General features: G+C 35.3%; 1 protein-coding gene across 1 annotated transcript; it reads right to left on the reverse strand.

Moving 5' to 3' along the window:
• Positions 1 to 2318: 2318 nt before the first annotated feature.
• TTC16 (Tetratricopeptide repeat protein 16) lies at positions 2319 to 10507 on the reverse strand (the record flags this gene model as incomplete). The annotated part of the gene is made up of 5 exons (XM_012938631.2): positions 10274 to 10507; positions 7726 to 7847; positions 7398 to 7678; positions 4852 to 5344; positions 2319 to 3733 (listed from the first exon to the last, which is right to left on the reverse strand). The coding sequence occupies exons 1-5, from the start codon at positions 10408 to 10410 to the stop codon at positions 2319 to 2321; spliced, it is 2448 nt and encodes an 815-aa protein (XP_012794085.2). The 5' UTR covers positions 10411 to 10507.
• Positions 10508 to 20548: the final 10041 nt, after the last annotated feature.

Here is a 20548-nt window from a genome sequence, read left to right on the forward strand (position 1 = left end):
ACTCTGACCCAATATTACTTTATGGAGAAGCTCTGGAAGATGTGGTAACTTTCACGTACCTGTTCAGTATCATCGATGAACGAGGATGATCAAATGCAGATATAAACGCACGGATCGGCAATGTAAGGCCAGCATCCCTATAGTTGAAGAATAAATAGGACTCAAAACAAGTGTCAGCTAGCATCAAAGTCAGAATCTTCAATAAGATAATTCTACTGTACTGAGGTGAATCATTGAAAACTAGTTGTTACGTCCAATATTTTGCTCGTTCCCGTTATTGAAGTATGGTATATCGATCTATTTGCAATTCACGAACCCTAGTTAACAATAGAACCAAACTCCAATTTAGGTACCAAAGTTTATTCGCAATTTACAAATAGTTGACCCAAATGTCAACAACAATAATAATAATTACAAAACAAACCTTCAATTTTGTAGGTTCCCGGAGCAAAAACTCCCAAATACCAAGCTAAAAACAAAAGAAACCGAAGTGTCCGAAACTAATGATATAAACAAACAAATTCGGAAGTTGAGTAAAACAAATACATCCAAAAAACACAGTAAAATTATTAATAAAAGATATAAAAGTTGTAGTCAGCCAAATGTTTTAAGTTCTCCCGCAAAACTACTGCAACCAATGTCAAAAAAGTACAAGGATTTACGAAACAATTATCTACTCAATGTACTCGATGTCCATTGAACGGATACCATCAGCAGATGAAGAGGAAATTCGAAAAAGAAGTTGGAGGTGGATAGAACATACATCGCAGAAGTCATCAAGCTGTATCACGAGACAACCTCTAACTTAGAACCCCAAAGAGAAATTTAAAAGAGGAAGGCCGAAGAACAAGTTGCACCGGGAATTGGAAGCAGACATTATAAGGATGAGTAGCAACTGGATTGAGTTGGATTGAGAATGCTGATGGGCGGCCTATTCTGCTCCATGAAGGGTAAGAGTTGAAATTAAGCAAGTAAGTTTGTGGGGAGCATTTCTTCAAGCTTGAATGCTTTCAGTTATTTTTTCTCGAGGTAGATTTTTCTTTATTTTTAACTTGAGTATTACTCAGTGGACAGGTGAGTGAACTCTTAATAGTCGAACAGATCATTAGAAAATCGTACGTCATCAACATTGTGTTAAGTCGCCCGCTTGTGGCAATTTCTCAGATCTTCTTGACTTAGTTTCTTACTTTCCGTCGTCTTACAGGCTCTGATCCCCATAAAATGGACACTTTCATCAAGTCATAAGTTACAATTTGTGGAACGAACTAAATGCTGCGGGATAATATATTGAAGGTGCCACAGGTATTCGGAGTTTGACAACGCTTTAACCAGTAACACCTAATATGAATCGGATGCATGGCCGAGCACCTTCAGCTAGGTGAGTCCATTAAAACTAATATGGTTAGCATCCAATGTCGAAAACTTACGGAGTTATTTATTTTGGGGATTTATTTGCCGCTACAATATCAAGTAAGTTAATTAAATGATATCCATGTTTCATCTCCGAATACTAACAGAGCGTTGGTCATAACTGTTTGAAAGTCAAACATTGAACAAGTCGTTAATTCTGCTTTTGGCTGAGAAGACACAACCAAAATGTTCTTGCTAGGTAAGTTGATCGAACCAACATTCCTGTGAAAGTTGATTCTAGGAGAAAGCTAGTGAAACAATTTAGCTTAACTGGTTAAGAGTTACTTGCAAATACCAAAGTAAATGTCAGAACATCAAGGCTCAAATATTCATTCACCTCCTTATTTCGTATAAGGATTCTGTTTCCCATTTCTTTATATTATTAGTAATTATAGCTTTATTAAATATTATATTTTGGTACAATATAGAATGTAATTTATATACTCAATGTTATTATCTAATCGATCGAGTTGTATTCCAACCAATCCGAATTGCACCACGTTGGAGTATTTTTTATTTGATGCTAGGTGGTTGAAGGCATGGGAAGGGAACCCAGGCTGCGCGTTAATTGTGAGTACATCTCGCATACAAATATCAGCTATTTAAACCAGGATTTAAAGTATTTAATAATTTTTCACTATTGACAATTCGTAAAACCTTGTAATTTAGCAACAGTTATCTCATCAAAAAAACTTCGATGTCGTTTGATTGTTTAAGAAATAAGTTTACTGTTAAAAATTGAGAAGTAAACCACTAGTTTTGCTGTGAATAAGACGAAGACTAAAAAGGGACATACAAATAAACAAAAATCTAGAAACATCAAAGTGATAGTCTTACAAAAAGAATAATAAATTAATGACAACCAAGTTGGTCATTACAGTATTCTGTTACATTTAAAATAATGGAGTTCATTTTGTGTACATGTATTGTCTGGCGAAATTCTTTTGACGAATTTCCTTAATTTTGGCATTGATTTGTTTGTAGTCATCTTCACGTACATCAGTGAATGTTTTCTGAGTAATATCATCTGAATTTACGAAACGCATTTTAATAACATTGTCATCCCTAGGCTCTGAAAATAAATTAAACCACACATGATTATTTAACCAATCAATCGGATTTTCTAACGTCTGTTGATTACCATTAGTAGGAAAGGTAATTTTAGTAGTTGAAGCATTACGGGCTCTCTGACATGCAGCACATTTGTTTTCATTAATTATTCTTCGTAAGTTCTTTAGTAAAGACAGTTCACATTCTTTAGAATTCGCAACTTTTACCAAATCAATATATTTTGGTGTGAGACGATGAATTAATGGACCGATTTGTTCATTAACTTGACTGAGGAATCGATTATGTACAATAGTTTGATACCACATTGGATATATAGACCATTTACCGTTTGTTCTTTGACACAATGCCCAGTCACTTAAATTCAAATAAACGAAAATTAATATATCATTCCACGAATGCTTAGTATGATTTGACTGATAATGAACTAGTGCACGTGTCATGTAAAATTCTGATTGAAATGGTGCTAAACGAATACAGCGATCTAAATAATTTATTGCCTTTGACCAGTCACTTTGTTTAATTCTACTTTTACTTAACTGGTAACAAGCTAAACAGATTCTTCCATTGATTGAATTAATACTTTCGGGAATTTTCATCACATTGTTATCACAAATGCAATGATTAGAATCGGTCAATAGTTTACTAATTATTGACTTTGCGTTTTCATATTCTTCAAGTGATTTTTCATAATTATTCAGAAAATATTGACAGTCAGCAGATAAAATCAATAATCTATAATTTTTAGGATCCACTTCCAAGAGTTGACGAGTTAATTCATTTGATTCTTGGTATTTCTCTTGTTTTAATAGTCTTATTGCATAAGAGCTCATTGTAAGAAATAATTGATTTCTCCCTAATTGGTACAGATCAGCTGAGTTCTTCTTATCAGTATCATTCCATGTATTGAATAAATTTATTCCTTGCATAATACAATCTAAAGACTCGGTTAATCTGTCAAGTTTCCTTAGGATTGCTCCTTTATCAAAATATAAAGAAATATTCTCTGGTTGGGCATAAATCGCTATAGTGATTGAATGTAATGAATCGAAGAAACGATTTTTCAACATTAATTCAACAGCTTCCTCTTGTTTATTGAAGGATATAGTTTCAAGTTGATGTAATAAGTTGTAACTTTCTAAATGATTTGGGCAATAACGTAATGCTTTTTTCAAATCATAATAGGCTTGTATTATTGACTGACCATTTTGTTTCGATAATAGGTTAGCTCGTGCATATAGTAGATCGGATAACTCTTTTAGGAGAAAAAATTATTTGTCATTAGTAGTATACCAAGTGAAAAACTAATTTTATCACAGTTATTTATTTGAAATATTGAGCTAAAGTGTCAGGAAAAGTGAAGACATTTCACACAGAATTATCAACAGTAAATGACCGAAATTCTTAAAGATAACAAGTGGAATAAATAAATCACACCATGAGAAGCTGGCGAATTTCATTATTTACTTGGCTTACCTAATAATAAATAGGTTCTGCATTTGCTGATTTTACACGATTCAACATGAAGAGAATATTTCTCAGAGTTTCTAGAAAATATTTCATAAGCTTATACTTCTTAACTTTCAAACAGAGGTAGGTATGGACAAGCCGAATTAATATAGGCATCTATAGATAAATGTTTTGTTCCAGGCTGTAGTATAAAAGGAGACAATTATTCAAATAAGTAAGAATAAAAGGGGTGGGTTTGGAATAAGTATAGAGCGGTGAAGTGATCCGAATCAAGAAGACAAGTAATGAAATAAATATGCACCAACGTGATTTATTTCATACCAGTATACATCAATTAGCCAATACGAAACAATGATGATTTTGAGACAATTCTCAATGGTGTACGTTGCTACACCTCATATCAGTGCAGCACATGACAGTTAGAGAGATGGGAAGGAAGAACAATAAAATTCTCTTATTGGTGATATCTGAAAAATGAACACACAACTTCTAGAATTTCCCAAATATTCTAGAGATCATGGACACGAACCTGATATTACTCTAAATAGCTTTTAATGTGAACTACATGAATTGATACCATTGCTTAGTTTATTACCTTGTTTGCAAATCACTTCTGTCTCACTCAATATTACATGTTGAAGTGGACTGTAATAACTTTTCCCTAAGTGTGTACAAAATGTTCGTATTTTACATCAGACTTTATTAAAAATTCATACCATTAATAAATAATTATCCTTACTCAAGTGTGTGTAACAAAGACTAAAACTGAAGTTACTAAGGCGAACAATGAAATGTACTGGATATAACAGCATTAAGTTACGTTTAAAATCCTATACAGTAAGCATAGATAAAGAAACTGCTACATGTTAAATACTATTTTAAGGTTAGAACACACACACCTACGAGGTAAATATAATTTCGAGGTCAAGATAGGATCTCCCATTAGTATTTCCTCTGGAATTTCCATATTTTCACTTTCCAAATTATTTATACATTTTGTTATCAAATCCACATAGTCATCATTACGTTTCATTGATTCATAAACTTGTAAAGCACCCATCAATGTTACCAATGTTCCTGGTGTGATAGATGAGTTGGTAATTAAGTCTTTCATCTGAGCATATTGATCAATGAAGCTTCTGCCTAACTCATATTGTTTCAGGGCTTCTTCCAATTTTCCTTCATCTTTTAAATTCTTTCCATGAACTATGTGAAGCTGACCAGTCATCAATAAAGCATTTTCGTATTCTATAAGATCCAAACTTACAGACATGATGGATGGTGACTCCAAAGCAGCGTTTGTTAAATCTCGATTGACTGACATAGTGTCTAGTGTATTTGACCCTAAAGATATGGCCAAGTGTAGGTCGCTTATTGCATGCTGATAAGCTAATAGCTTATGTAAATTGAATAATTAAGAAAGCGAAAACAAAACAAAAATGGCAGAAAACGCTGGTTTTTAGACAATTTTAATAATACATATGGCATTAAATGCATCAAGATAGCTGATAGCTTGATATATTTTCAATCCTGTAGGCAGTGTTGCTTTAACAAGGTCATAGAAACCCTACACAGATGACTTCTAATTGGTTGAGAGCCAAACAAATCCAATTAACAGCACAGGAAAAAACAAAGCTCGTTGTGTGACAACACTTCTTGCGAAATACAATTAATTTTCCTGTTTATGGGCATCAGAATCAAAAACCCAAAATTGTGACTTAAATTCTGTGCGGTACAAAGTTATTGCACTTAAAAAGAATAATAACAATGCTATAATAGTTTGTTTCAGTAACATAGATTATCCAATTGATTTATTGTAAACAACCTCTGGATTCTACATGATCTTTTATTTTAAAATGTAGACAACGTCTTTACGTGACCATAAGTACCAGCTGCTTGTAAATCGAAATATACTATGTGGAAACTGACGGAAAATGACAGTTCAAATTATCGTTTAGGCGTTAATCTCAATATAAATGTCAGAATATTTAAATCAAATTCAGAAGAAGAACTGTCAAATAAACAATTCCTGTTTTATTATTTTTTATGTTCAGTAGTATTCTACCAAGTTTATTCTACAATTTGTTATGCGGATATTGAAAGGACTAATGAAGTATCACTATAGCTTACATGTTTTTATATCGGAACAATTATCAACGAAGATAAAGGTTTAATACTCAAGTTTTAAGGGGTAGTAAGACGCACATAAGGTACTTGAGACTGTACGACGAATGTCTAATAATAGAAGCATTCAAAATGTATTGTATATGACGGTGTTTCGTTTTGCAGATGAAATAATGGTTCAAAAGGTGATTACTATTACAGATCACGTGAAAGAATGTCATTTAAACAAAGTGGATACTTTTAAATTTTAGGATCATGTGATTGGGGAGATCACTGCAGAAGAAAAAGTAATGGCATAAACTCCCTATGAAGGCAAGAGTTACGTCAACCTCTATAGACTTCACTATGTCTCATGAAGCATAAATTAAACTGAATTTAAGAACCACATTGAATTATTTTGACGTCAATTGTCGAGTAGATTTGAAACGATTTGCCTCAGTCTTTTATTCACAACTACTTGAAAACTGTCTTAACGAACAAATGAAACAACAGATCTTGAAATGATCGTGGAGTGAGCTCTTACAAAACGTTATAAAACTGGATTTTTATTCGACTATAGTGAATAAATACAATATGTTTTTTAAATTCATCAAAATTTAGTGTCATTTTTATAGATTCCAACCGCTTCTTTAATTTGAATTCATATTAAAGATAAGTAAGTAATTAGTCTTGTTATACAATTATTTGGAAAAGCCAACAAACTTATCAAGCAAGATGAATTTTATTGTTCGTTGGTTATATTCATAGTAAAAAATTGGGTATCCTAAAGGATTTCAAACTCCTCTGACTGTAAGCGTTCACATAAATTAAAATGTTATCAAATAAAAGTTGGTCTTGTCTAAATCATTTAGGATAATACATATATTTTGAAAACTAGGATTTGAGGCAGAAACAGGATAGCTTGGAGTACCTTAAAAATTTTACTATTCACTAGAAGACTCGCAAAGCAAACAAAATCTCTCATAAACTTAAATTCTTTTGTGCTGGAATTTTCAGATCGAGTTGTCTACTCTCGAAATACACCAGATCTTTAAACATTAACTTAAACGTTTCCAGGATTTCAATCTGAATTATATGTTGAGGCAATGACCGGTAGTGCGATTAAAGATAAGCGTTTCAGTACTGTGGTAACTGATCAGTAAAACGTATCTGTACAGCCGACAGTATTCAGTGTGTCATCTAGATTCTGTTGCTAGCTGCTATCAAGCATTCAAAAAAGTTAAAAAAGTAAAAAATAGTTCCAATCAAGACACTATACAACAATCTATTTAGGATGTAGATGAGATGTAGCTTACAAGTTAAAATCCAGACAAAATTTAATTTACCTTGATATAAATTCCAGAGCGTTCTATAAGAAACTTAGCATTGTGTGGCGCTAATTTGATGCATTGATCAATATGATGCATAGCTTTTGTCATATCTTTACCTTTCATAGCCATTTGTACACATTTATGATGTTTTCTGATAGTTGTAGAAAAATATTGCGCAGTTGTTAATTTGAATGAAGACATATAATTTTTCGATTCATTGCGAATTGGACTTGAACCAACATCGGAGAATGAATGTGAGGTTGCAATAATGGATTTCAATGTATTGCTTTTTAACTCTAAATTTTTATTGAAATTCGGTTTAAGCGCAGAGCATTATTAATACCTTTAACTATAACATTGTGCCCCAGCTGTTCGTTTGCTGGATATCGTGAACGGTTTTCAACGTCAATACAAACTACCGTGTTTTCAGGTCTCCATTCTGTTTTGTTCATTGTAACATTAATTCTACCATAGAATAAATTTTCAGTTTAAAAACATTTACAATCACTTTAAAACGGTTGAGAAACTAACTCCAAACTGATAAATATGTGTTTATAATAAATGTGGGAAATTAGGATATAATACATTTCAAGATGATCAAATAAACTAGTGTTATTAGTTCAATCTGCATAGGTTAACATGTATTTAAAGTTTTGTATTTTATAACAAACGTACATTAGCAGTTACTTGCCTAAATGAAAACAAACTCTATCTGTGCAGATAAATTTGCTATTTATCGTGAATTATACTCTTCATGGTCTAATGTATCATCCACAATTTTGACGTCATTTTTCAGCCCTCCATAACTCTCACATTTTATGTTAGTTTTATATGTGTCAAAGCCCTACCGTGAAGGCTTTTACAAAAAGTAATCAACCAACAGCTATCTCTCTTTAGCCCCGCTCCTCTTTAAGAACAAAAAACGTGAGTGGATAATAAGCTGACACAAACGTATTTTTGTGTCTATCACACCGATTCAACATATCAATACATGGACTAAGACTTATCAAAAGAGGAAACTTAACCAGAGTTTCGGATTGATTTCATGAGGGTAAAGCAGATCATTTAGAGATTCGTAGCTTAAAACAACTCACTACCAAAATATCTAAACAGTTTTGTTTTAAATATCGGAACAAATATTTTCATATAAATACCTTTTGGCTCACGTAACATCACTTCAGTATCTTTATACCCACAATCTTACTAAGAGACCATAAACCAAAGCAACTTTTCAATGGTATTATACCTAAGCATACTGTTCTACAATTTAATAACACGTTCCGAATCAATATGCAATAGAAATAGGATATATGTTTGAGTACAGTCTGTACAAAACATTTATGCCATTAAACTAGTACTTTAGATTATCTCATCATTTATTCTCACTGACCCACCGAAATTAGTTCTAATCACAAACCACACAATCAGCCAAAGTATATAGTATAAACACAAGAACGTAAAACTGAAGTGAAATTCCATGGCCTTAAATCAGTAAGAAACTGTAAAGCCTCAAAAACACAGTAGTAAAAGTTATTATGAACAATGTTTTCAAATTAACTGTACATACGAATCAAGATCCAGAAAAATCAGTATTAGTAACAACACTGTCAGCAAAATTATAAATAAGCTCAGCTACATCGTACGATTGTTCAAAAATAACTGTTTTAAATAGTACAACTACTATTTTTCCTCTCTTTTAAGTACTTAGCAAGGCATTAGAAGTTAAATTTCCATAGTCTTGCGAAGTTGAAAAATCATTACATAACCATATCGTTTTATTAGTATCATGTTATTTCAAACTATATGTATCCTTGGGTGCTGAAATAATGAAAATGAGTTGGATAAAACATTTTCAATTAAAATACACAACAATAATATGTACATAACGGTTCTTAATAAGCTAGTATGATCATTTCCCTTAACGTTCTAATTGAGGAGTAAGTATTTGAACAAAAACGCGAGTGGTTTTTCTTTACGGTCAAAAACACGGTAGACAGTAAGCAGTATATTCCAAAAGGATGTCTGTAGATACGTAAGCGTTTTAGTGTAAATAGGGAAATTCGAAAATCATGATAGAAAGCACTGAATGAACTTCACCTTTACCATTGAGGAGCAAGTGACATGTAACTTCTGATATAAATGGTCGCATAAGCTCTGTCTATGAATCCACCTAAATAGACAATCAGTTTTTGGGAAATATCACAGGAGTTATCATATGTTGAGTTATCTGCAGAAAAAGATCCCTATTCATTGATAACAAAATTATTGATAGACTGTGAGCTAAATTATTCACCAGCTGATGACTAATACTCATAAGTGATTCTTAATATGTTAAATGACAATTTTCATATCCATTCCACCGTAAATGCATCACGATACTTTAATTAATTGATATGACATAATGTGAACAACACGCGCCACCTCCCCAGGTAATATGTAGCATGAATGAAATGGTAGTAGTCAATGGAAATCAAAGCCACTTAAAGGATAAAATGAAGATTGACTCATCGAACACGAACTTTAGTATAGAACCAAACCAGAACATAAGGTCAAACGCGTTCAATAGGTGTCAGACGTGCAAAAATATGGGACCACATAGTAAAAACGGCAAAGTAGAACGAACTAAATTCACAGTTTGATGAAAACTACGAAAGCTAGAAAGAATGGGGTTTTTTACAACCCAGAGTTCGGAATATTGGCTGAAAGCAACTTACGTTAGCTAATTCTTGCGGAATCGCTGATGATTGTTTGAGTCGACTCAAACAGTCATCACCGATCAGTCGAATGATCATTCGACTAAGTAATCAAATAACTTTTTGAATGGCTCTTAGGTTCATTTATTAGTCTTGTTATGATCAGCTAGTTCCGCAGTCTACAGAATAAACACGTACCTAACAGGTTTCGAACGAGTAATATGAATGGTTGTTGGTGTCAAATAAATTAATTCAGTGACTGATAAATCATCAATGACATGTAAATTAGCAAATACACTGTAGCAGTTAGACCTTATTAAGATAAGTTCTTGCATAAAGATAAGTCTTGTGTTCGAGGTAAGAAGACCAGGATGATAAAATCAGTAGGAGAATAGAACAGGAGAGCAGGTAAACCGACAACCCAGAACGTACATAAAATTGACTTAAATTAATAAAGGAAGTTAACAACACTGAACATCGATATAGTAGTGGAATTTAAGCAGTTTGGTAACCAGAACTGGATTTCAGTAGTGAGTGACTCGTAATACGTGACGCGTTATGTTATCCAGAATTCGAAATGTCGCACAGAAGTTTCTATGACTTTGTTTTGTATTCGAAAGGCAATATATTCCTTGAAAGCGAAGTACGACCAAACGTAGCCTATTTTTAAGGTGAATCAAAATTTATATAAAATGATAGTATCAATGTTTAAATGAGGTCTAATTGCGACTAGTTAATAATCAAATGGACGACACAACTAAACAATCATCATGTGGCGGTAAATAAATCCACAAAATAAATAGCTCTGTAAGTTTTTGACATTGGATGCTGACCACATTGGTTTTAATGGACTCACCTAGCTGAAGGCGCTCGGTCATGCATCCTCACCATATTACGAGTGGAAACGCCGTACTCAACATCTACTGCAATCGCTAGCCAGATTAGATCAGACGATTCTCGATATATTGATAGCCTGTCAAATATATCTTCGAACGTCTTCACTTCTGTCTTTTGATTTCACTTGATGGGTACGTTTCATACTAGATGGTGTTACTGGCTATATCGTTGTCAAACCCCGAATACCTGTGGCCTCTCCAATCATTTCATCATGGTATACGGGGATCGCAGGCATGATACCTTAGATCTTTTACTTAGTCTTTTAGGTAACTTGAGTTACATAAAATTATGACTTCATCAACAACAGTTAAGTACATACATTATTGTCCTGTTCGAAGCAATGTTTATTGTTGTTATTATGCTGGCAAGTTCTTATTTAAATGAAAATGACCAGGAGGCCACTACTAACATTCTCTGTGCTTAGGAAGTGCTAGTGATTGACGGAAACGCTTTTACATTGTGAAAGCGCGATAACACACTGAAAAGCAGATAACAGCCCCACTCAAAATCTTTGATTGTAGGAGTTTAACATGTCTTTTATTTTGATTGAAGAACTGGTTTACACATTCATTTCGTAAATTAACTCTTTTTTCTTTACTTCATACACTCAAAACATGTTTCGATTAAAGTTGTTTCTCTGATTCATGTGGCAGTTTACTGAGCCTTTAGTTTCTTCGTCTCCTGCTTATATCAAAGGTAAATTATTGTTGTTTTGCAGTGGATGTTGATGAATCTTAAACCATTCAGTGTAGGCAACATAATCGTCTCTTTATTCTTATCCAAGAGTGCGCTGTGATTAATGCGGAAAATGATTACACAAAATATACATCAAAGTAACACACAAGGCGGAAGAACGATCGTATAACGTATCATCGGTTTTGTATACTGTGTTTTTCGAGAAAGCTTTGGCCGGTACAAAAGATTATAGACCTGTAGTATGCCTAAAAACATTCACAGGAAGAATGCTGGGGATTCTAGCGACGACAGTAAAAAGCATGCTAGCGCGGTAAACGCACACATCAGAACATATAACTGACTGTTATCTGGGAATATATATATCATTAATATTCCAAGCTTAATAAATATTCCAAGTGGAAGAAAGTTGGAATCATCAAAGACGAAATAATATCTATACGACAAGCTTAACATAGGAAGAAGGGGAGTACTGAGCATCTTAATTTACATTAGTCCCATTTCAGTCCCATTATAAACCTGTAAAGAGGCACAAAAAAGACGAAATCATACAGGATGAAGGATCAGTTTTACATAACGTGGAAGCGAAATCTGTCTTATCTGAACGACATGATACAAATGTCACTGAATCAAAGAGTCGCAGATCCGAAATTTCCGTGCCAGATCCGGTGCATTCTGAAATGAAACCACAAAGTAAGCCGGTTTGTTTATAACTTTATTCCCAGCACTTATATGAAACGCACACAAACTGATATTTGACGATCTTTCTTAGCTCTTGATTTAAACTCTCATCGAACATTCCTAAATCCCTACTGCCTAATTTCTTATTCTACCAATAAATCTTACCACAACAATAACATTTTAAATCCAATATATGTAATATACATCACACCGTTTAATATTATTCATCATCACAAACACTTCTATCAAATTATATGAACACCCTTCGCTGTTTCTGTTTTTATCTTCTTTCAATGTCATCGTAGTATATTTTTAAACATGACAGAACGTGTTTAAATATAGTGAATATTATCTAAACGTTGTTGAATATTGTGATTATTTGCATTTGTGATGAAACTCGGAATGGTTTAATCAAAACTCTCATGTAAGCATAAATTATCTGTGAATGAACATAATATTAACATGAAGAAAGTGTTAAGGTTGCAAAATTGACGGTATGTGGTGTGTTAACTAATGGCGTTTATCAGCACTTCATAAATTCCAGTCTGCTTTTGTCAGTCGTTCTACTGCCACATTGATCAGTGAATTCTCATGTTGTTGAACAGTACAATTTTCCAATAAATGAAGCTCTGTTATCTCAGAGGCTTTTAGCGATTTGTACACCCTCTAAATTGTGTGATGGTCTATTCCTATATTGTGAAGCACAATGCTGACAGCAACTGGCATAAAATTCAGTGTATTTCGGCACCATTTTGATATTCTTTTGTGGCTTATAGTAAGTTCTCGACTGTGGTCTTGCCTTCTTTCTGATCATAAGGTACCAGTCTTGTCTACTTATGAAAATGGGCTTTCTGTTAACCTTCACTGGAGACTGCGTATCATGAATTATTGGTTCGGTGACAGCTGTATTAAGCCATCTAGACAATATGGGTCTTTTGTCCATTTTATGTCGAAGTGATCCTTCATCCTGAATGGTTTCGTCTCCAATGTGCTTCCTTTCAGATTGTTAACGTGACTGAAATGCGACTTATATCAATTAAAAAGATCAGTCCTCCTCTTCATTCAGTGTTAAGCCTGTTGTACAGACATCAACAAGTGAGACTCAGCAAACAGTTACCTGAACACGAATATTTCATCAATACATTTAAGAAAATAGTGGATGTAAGATCCAAACTACGGTTTGGAGTGAAGGACAGCTGTCTGGATGAGTTAGATACGCGCCCTCGCCCGATTGAAACCAAAACAAAGTAATTGGGTAAGATGACGGTTCTATAATTTATCATAAATTTAAGTGTACATTATTACCTAAACAAATATAACCACTCAGCTATCCAACCAATAATTGTTCAATTGATCAAATCCAAACTACAATAAATAAGAAAGTTGATAAAGGATGCAAGAAAATTACCAATCACCACAAATAAATGTTATTCTATCCTGTCTGGATAGATCACGTACAGATTCGTTCAAAAGGTAATAATTGGTCGATCTATAACACAGAGTGTTTTCAATTCTGGAAGAGTGCTTCAATTCACAACCAAAATGCACAATTCCAGTCAACACAGGTCAAGCAATCAAAAGCAAGGATAAACCAAAATGGCTGCCGCCCAGACTTAGTATAAAGTAAAACAACATAAGTGCAGTTCGGGAAGAAACATGGGGAATTAGTGAAGGTGTAGTAAAAACGAAAACTATAATAAAATACAAATATTAACAATTCAAATGTAGCCAAAAAGTTAACAATGTACAACTAAGAGGATCAATAGGAACAAAGTTCAAGTATATACATGGAGGGATTTTCACAAACACACAGAGCATTCAAAATGGATCTTACACCGGCCCCCAAAATCCCTCCATATCACACAAGCTGCCTTGATGCCTATGGTCATGGTTCATTATGTAGCATATGACACTATAGGAACGAGTAGGACTTACAACAGTACGCCTACTCGACCTACCTACATTAATAACAACAAAGACTAATCCGAAGCTTCAAGGAGACCTGTTTCACTTGTTCTCTGGTGTTCAACAATAACACTCGTGGTATAGACCTAGTCACTTTTCCCCAAACTCCACCCATGCTGTTGGATGAGGGCCTCGCTGACAATTCACTATTTATCTTCTGCTGATCCGACTGTTGCACAAACTTCCTTAACTCAGAAACTGCCCACACGAAGCTTGACGCACTGTCACTGTAAATCTCCGGAGGTTTCCTTCTTCTTCCAATACAACGCAATAAGGCAATTATAAATGATTCAGTAATCAAACTACACATCATTTCAATATGTACTACCCATGTTTGCAAACAAGTAAACACATATCCATACCCTTTTTCTAATGATCTTCCTATGTGTCCTTGTTCTTTATGACAATGTCTAATTATCATTTCCGTCACTAAGTGTCGACTGGGTAAAATTACTGGATGTTTAAAAGCATTTGGGAAATCGGAGTATCTTAGTCGACCTTCAACGCAGAGTAACCCATCAAGCATTATCGGTGATAAGCCCTTCAGATCATTGTGACTAACTACTTTACCATTGTTTTTAAATCCACTAAGTATTTCTCCATACACTTCTTTCTGAACCATCAATAAAATCTTACGCTTGGCGATGTCAATCTCTTTGATCTTTAAACATCCTAGATGAACGGATCCTTCATGACTCGGGGAACGAAGTACCATCAGGAATTCTATGAACCTTCTAAGCCAGGCTACGGCCCTGACTAATTTCAACCACTCGGAGTAATAAGAGAGAATAGGTGACATGTTGTACTTTATACTACTCAAGTTAACCACAACAGTTTTTCTAAACTCACTATCGTCAGAGAATATTTGTGCGGTCTTATTGAAGGCAAAGTTCGCACGAAACGGCGATGATGTGGCACCAAATGCATGAGTTGTCATTTGAAACTCAGATGGTTCCCTCGACATGTCCCCCTCCTGCCACCACAGAAATCTTGAAGCTCCTCGACCAGACTCAGGGAACTTCACTTCCATGAACATTTCTTCAACATCTGCAGGGATTGCAACTGTCTCCTTGCGGAAACTTAATAATATGCACATTAACTCAGCAGTGGTATCGGGTTCTTGATAAATCATATCAATCATGGAAACCCCTGCAAACTCGGCGGCACAATCAAGGACCACTCTAAGTTCTTCTGGTTTCTTCATGTTTAACACAGCATGATGAGGTAAATATCCTCGAGGGCGATAACTAGGCTGCAAATATATTTCAAGGACCCTCTCTGCATAAGTCTTAGTAAATTTACTCTCAATACTGTTGATATACCTGATGTGCAGACTGACATCCTTCGACAACATACCCTTCAAACTTCGTAATCTACGGTTTGCTACTTCATAATTATCCACTTTCATATTTGGATTCTTTTTCCACGGTATAGAAACTACAAAATGACCGTTGTCGAAGCGCGTGCCCCCTTCCACAATCTTTATAGCCGTCTTGTCGTCTACTGATAATGATTTATCACTTGAGTAAGCATCTGAAAACTCTACATCATAAAGCTCACGTATTTCGTTCTCTAATGTCTGTACCTTATTGGTATGGTTCACAACTCTTCTCCTATATTCCGGGCATGATGGCTTATCATTTACGACGTTGCTTGTCGAGTCAGTGTGCAGCAGAACGTGATGTCTCTTCTCACAACTGTCAACGTTACAGAGCTTTGTCATCTTACATTCATTAACCTTATGTCCTTGTCTAAGACAGACAAAACAGATACCCTTGCTTTTAGCGTGAGACCATCGGTCTTGAACTGTATGCGCCAAGAACTGTGGACATTTATCAATAGCATGGTCGTAGGGACACATACTGCACTTAGTTTTCGTTGTCGAACTATTCCCTTGCTCCGATTGCACGTGACAGTTCGTCTTTACGTTATGTCCTTTTCTTGAACGATTTGCTAACCGTCCAAATCTACTACAAGCCACTCTCGCACGCGATGCGATAAACTGAGTGAGCTCGTCAAAGGTCGGTTCCTTGTTATCTTCAGTCAATTCATCCACCCAGTCCGCCCACTGGGTTTGCATAGGCTGAGGCAAGAGTCTCACTATTCTTTCCAAGGTAACTAAGGAATTTAGATAAGAGACATAATTCATCTGTTCCAAGATCATAGCACAGTTTTCCATTTTAATAGCCAAGTTTGTTAGTTGCTCTCTGTCAGTATAATCAAAATTCACGGCATTGAATAAGTCTTCTAGTGTCTCTCGAGCGATTACATGCGCCTGTCCTAATAACCGTTTTAGAATTTCTTTGGCCTTCTTGTAACCAGAAGAGGCTTCCAACATAACACAACCCTCAATGGCTGTTTTCGCTTTACCCTTACAGTAATGTGTCAAATAAAGCAAGCGTTGACTATCATCCCTGACCCTTGATTCCACATAAGTCTCAAACTCCCTTAAAAACCTCCAATAACCTCTAGGTTGACCGTCGAAATAACTTAACTCAACCTTTGGTAACTCTAGACCTACGAAAGGCGCCGTGGGCATCGCGCTTTTCGCTTGCTTTACGTCTAAACTAAGGTTTTCTATGCCATCTGCCATTATATCACAACTAGATTCACTATAATTACAATTGTCCCTATTAGAATATGAACCATGACACATAGAAGCATCATAAGGCACTTGCCTTGATTGAGGGGATCCATCCTTTTGTTAATCTCTTTTAGCTTCCACGAGCCTTGGACTTAATTTCTTTCGACGATTGTTTGGCATCGCAAGCGAACGACCAAATATTCCCAGAGACAATGATTGAAATCGGCGAAACGAAAACCAAACGAATTCGACCAAATTATTTGTTTAGAACTGTAAGATCCAAATTACGGTTTGGAGTGAAGGACAGCTGTCTGGATGAGTTAGATACGCGCCCTCGCCCGATTGAAACCAAAACAAAGTAATTGGGTAAGATGACGGTTCTATAATTTATCATAAATTTAAGTGTACATTATTACCTAAACAAATATAACCACTCAGCTATCCAACCAATAATTGTTCAATTGATCAAATCCAAACTACAATAAATAAGAAAGTTGATAAAGGATGCAAGAAAATTACCAATCACCACAAATAAATGTTATTCTATCCTGTCTGGATAGATCACGTACAGATTCGTTCAAAAGGTAATAATTGGTCGATCTATAACACAGAGTGTTTTCAATTCTGGAAGAGTGCTTCAATTCACAACCAAAATGCACAATTCCAGTCAACACAGGTCAAGCAATCAAAAGCAAGGATAAACCAAAATGGCTGCCGCCCAGACTTAGTATAAAGTAAAACAACATAAGTGCAGTTCGGGAAGAAACATGGGGAATTAGTGAAGGTGTAGTAAAAACGAAAACTATAATAAAATACAAATATTAACAATTCAAATGTAGCCAAAAAGTTAACAATGTACAACTAAGAGGATCAATAGGAACAAAGTTCAAGTATATACATGGAGGGATTTTCACAAACACACAGAGCATTCAAAATGGATCTTACAGTGGATGAAGTGACTTCAGGAAATACTACAATAAACGGATATGCTAACTATGATAACTTTATTTTACTAACAGATTGTCGGCTAACTCGACCGTCTAACTTCGACTGTTCCTAGCCCTACATCCCTGTCTTGGAATAGTTGTACAATTATGGTCTACTATGATACTAGTACTGCTCCAATAATAGACCTAATCACAAAATTGTAGATTTGTAACGATACAACAGCCTAATCTATAGGATCTTACGTGGAAGTCATATTATCGTCTACACCAACTGATCGAGTCGTAACAATCACCAATACAGGGTTGGGAACAAGCTTTGGCTAGGGATAGAGCAATGTATTTAATATGAGTAAAAGGTATATAACAACATTCAAGGATAGCTACGCCTGCAAGGCCGAGCCACGCCATCTGGTCAATTCAAATGCATTCAACTCCCTGTTCCCGCCTTCTCCATCGTTGGGTTTTTCTCCACGTTAAATGTTAAATATCTTTTTTCCCAGTTGTCTGGTGTCCAGCTTTGAGGATTGTGTGGTTAGGGCCCAGTGCCAATACATAGTCTTTATGGCAGCATGTTCATGAAACTGTAGCGAGAAATGAATCCTCAAAATAAGTAGTTCTGTAGGTCTTTGATATTGATGCCGATCTAAACAATTTTACTGGACTCTCCTAGCTGAAAGTGTTCTGCCAGTCATCAGCACCAGATCACGGATAATTACACCTTGCTGCACATCCGTTGCAACTGTTGACTAGCTTATCTTAAAAACTTCCCAATATATCAGGAGCCTTTCAAATATATCTTCCAACCACCTCATTTATGACTTCTGATTCGACTGAACTAGGCCACTTCAATTAAAAAGGTGTTACGTGTGAAGGCATTGTGAAACTCCGATTACCCGTGGCATCGTAAACCATTGGACTCCTCTTGTGTGTGTTTACATATGATAGTAGGAATATTTTTCGTCCCTATATTGTCTAGGTCTAGGCCTCTCAGAGCAGATCTGAAGGCTTTTACTCCGTGTCTAGAGCGATGGGATACAGCCACTCATTTATTATATTTGATATTGACGATGGAATAAACCTCGACTATCATCTCAGGCCATTCTTGAAACTGAAATTACCATCAGAGAACTCGTGGTGTCCATTGGGTACTGACGAAAAATAATTAAGGTGAACCCGAGAACTCCATGGAGACTAAATAGTTTGGCTATGTAGGCGTAATAACTGTTTATATTAAATATGTCATCATTGAGACCGGAATTTGTTCTTCCAAATTCTTAAATGTTATACAGCTGATCGTCACGATATGACGGATCATTCTGGTCAATGACGTGGTTTCGTCGTAAAATCATTTGAATTAGCTAGTTCCACTAAATGAATTCAATAATCCTCAAATTTTAAAATTTAACACCTAAAGAACGTCGAAAATGCTAAATGCGGAAACACATGTTTGGTATTTCATAGTCCATTCATGAAGGCGTGGTCATTCTGTCACTTAACCCCCCGCATATCAAATATACCGTTGCATCCACAGCCCAGATGTGTTCTTCAGGTGCAACCACAAGTTTTCACGATGGGATGGGTCAGTATAGACAATAATGTGGCTTCCACATAATTGGGCAGCCACACGATAGTAAAAACACTGTTTTGGTGCCTGGTGAATTATCTTAGTAGAATAGATAAGTATACTGATACCCATGTAGACCATAATTCTGCAAACCAGTACCAATGTTATTAGTAAATCTACAGTTCAAGTTTTGACGACAATTGAACAAACTGAAATCGTACTGAAGCATTAAAATGAAATGTTTCAGCTAACGACGGCGAGAGGTCAGCGTACTTCATATTTTGGCGTATTATTGACGAATTCCCTTTTCAATGAAAGCACATCGTCTTACGATTTATGGAATACCAGATGGACATAATTGCAGAATAAATGGAAATGCTGTTCGATTCCCTTATGAGGCATTAAAACCACGAGATGATTAGATAATAATATTATTTGGTTAAGTCAATATAACTGGTGATAAACGTTCGAGAAATAGATGCTGCTTAATCAGAACTAGAAGTGGTTTTTGATTAAGTTGTACTCTTCATTATGCATAATTATCATGAGCGGATATCGCAAACGGATAATCGTTAACCTGTTTCTTTTTCGTCTCACTAAAATGACCTTTATAGAGCTACAAAATAGTCTGTTTTAATACTTGATGATACAACTGAACTAGAACGGTCTGAAAATTATGTTGTTGAGACGAACAATATTGGTATATGACGCCTAACGAAAAAGCCTTCCAGCCACTCAACGTGTTCAGTATAGATCACACGGTCAGTTTCAACGCGAAACAGTATTAATGTTGGGACGTAAGTATTACTTGAGTAGACCTATGCATGGTTTTACTGACAAAATAAGCTAATAGAAAGATTTGAGTGTCCCGGTTGAGACGACAACTCGATGGCCATCAGAATCAGACTTCTGGCACGATTGTACCGAAGCGAACGGGCATGAATATGGCTTTTGTGACACGGTAGTAAATAAAACGTCTTTGCCATGGGCTAAAGTTTGTAATGATTTAGGAATCATGGCAAATAGTGATTTGACATCTCTATAAGGGAGTTATCTGTTCCTCCAACTGAAAAATATCTAGAATACAGTACATAACTTATGCGGAGCGGCTTGAAAGGCGTCATCGACGAGGCGCTGAGGTT

This window comes from Schistosoma haematobium, chromosome 3 (genome assembly GCF_000699445.3).
Source record: "Schistosoma haematobium chromosome 3, whole genome shotgun sequence".
Classification (NCBI taxonomy): domain Eukaryota; kingdom Metazoa; phylum Platyhelminthes; class Trematoda; order Strigeidida; family Schistosomatidae; genus Schistosoma; species Schistosoma haematobium.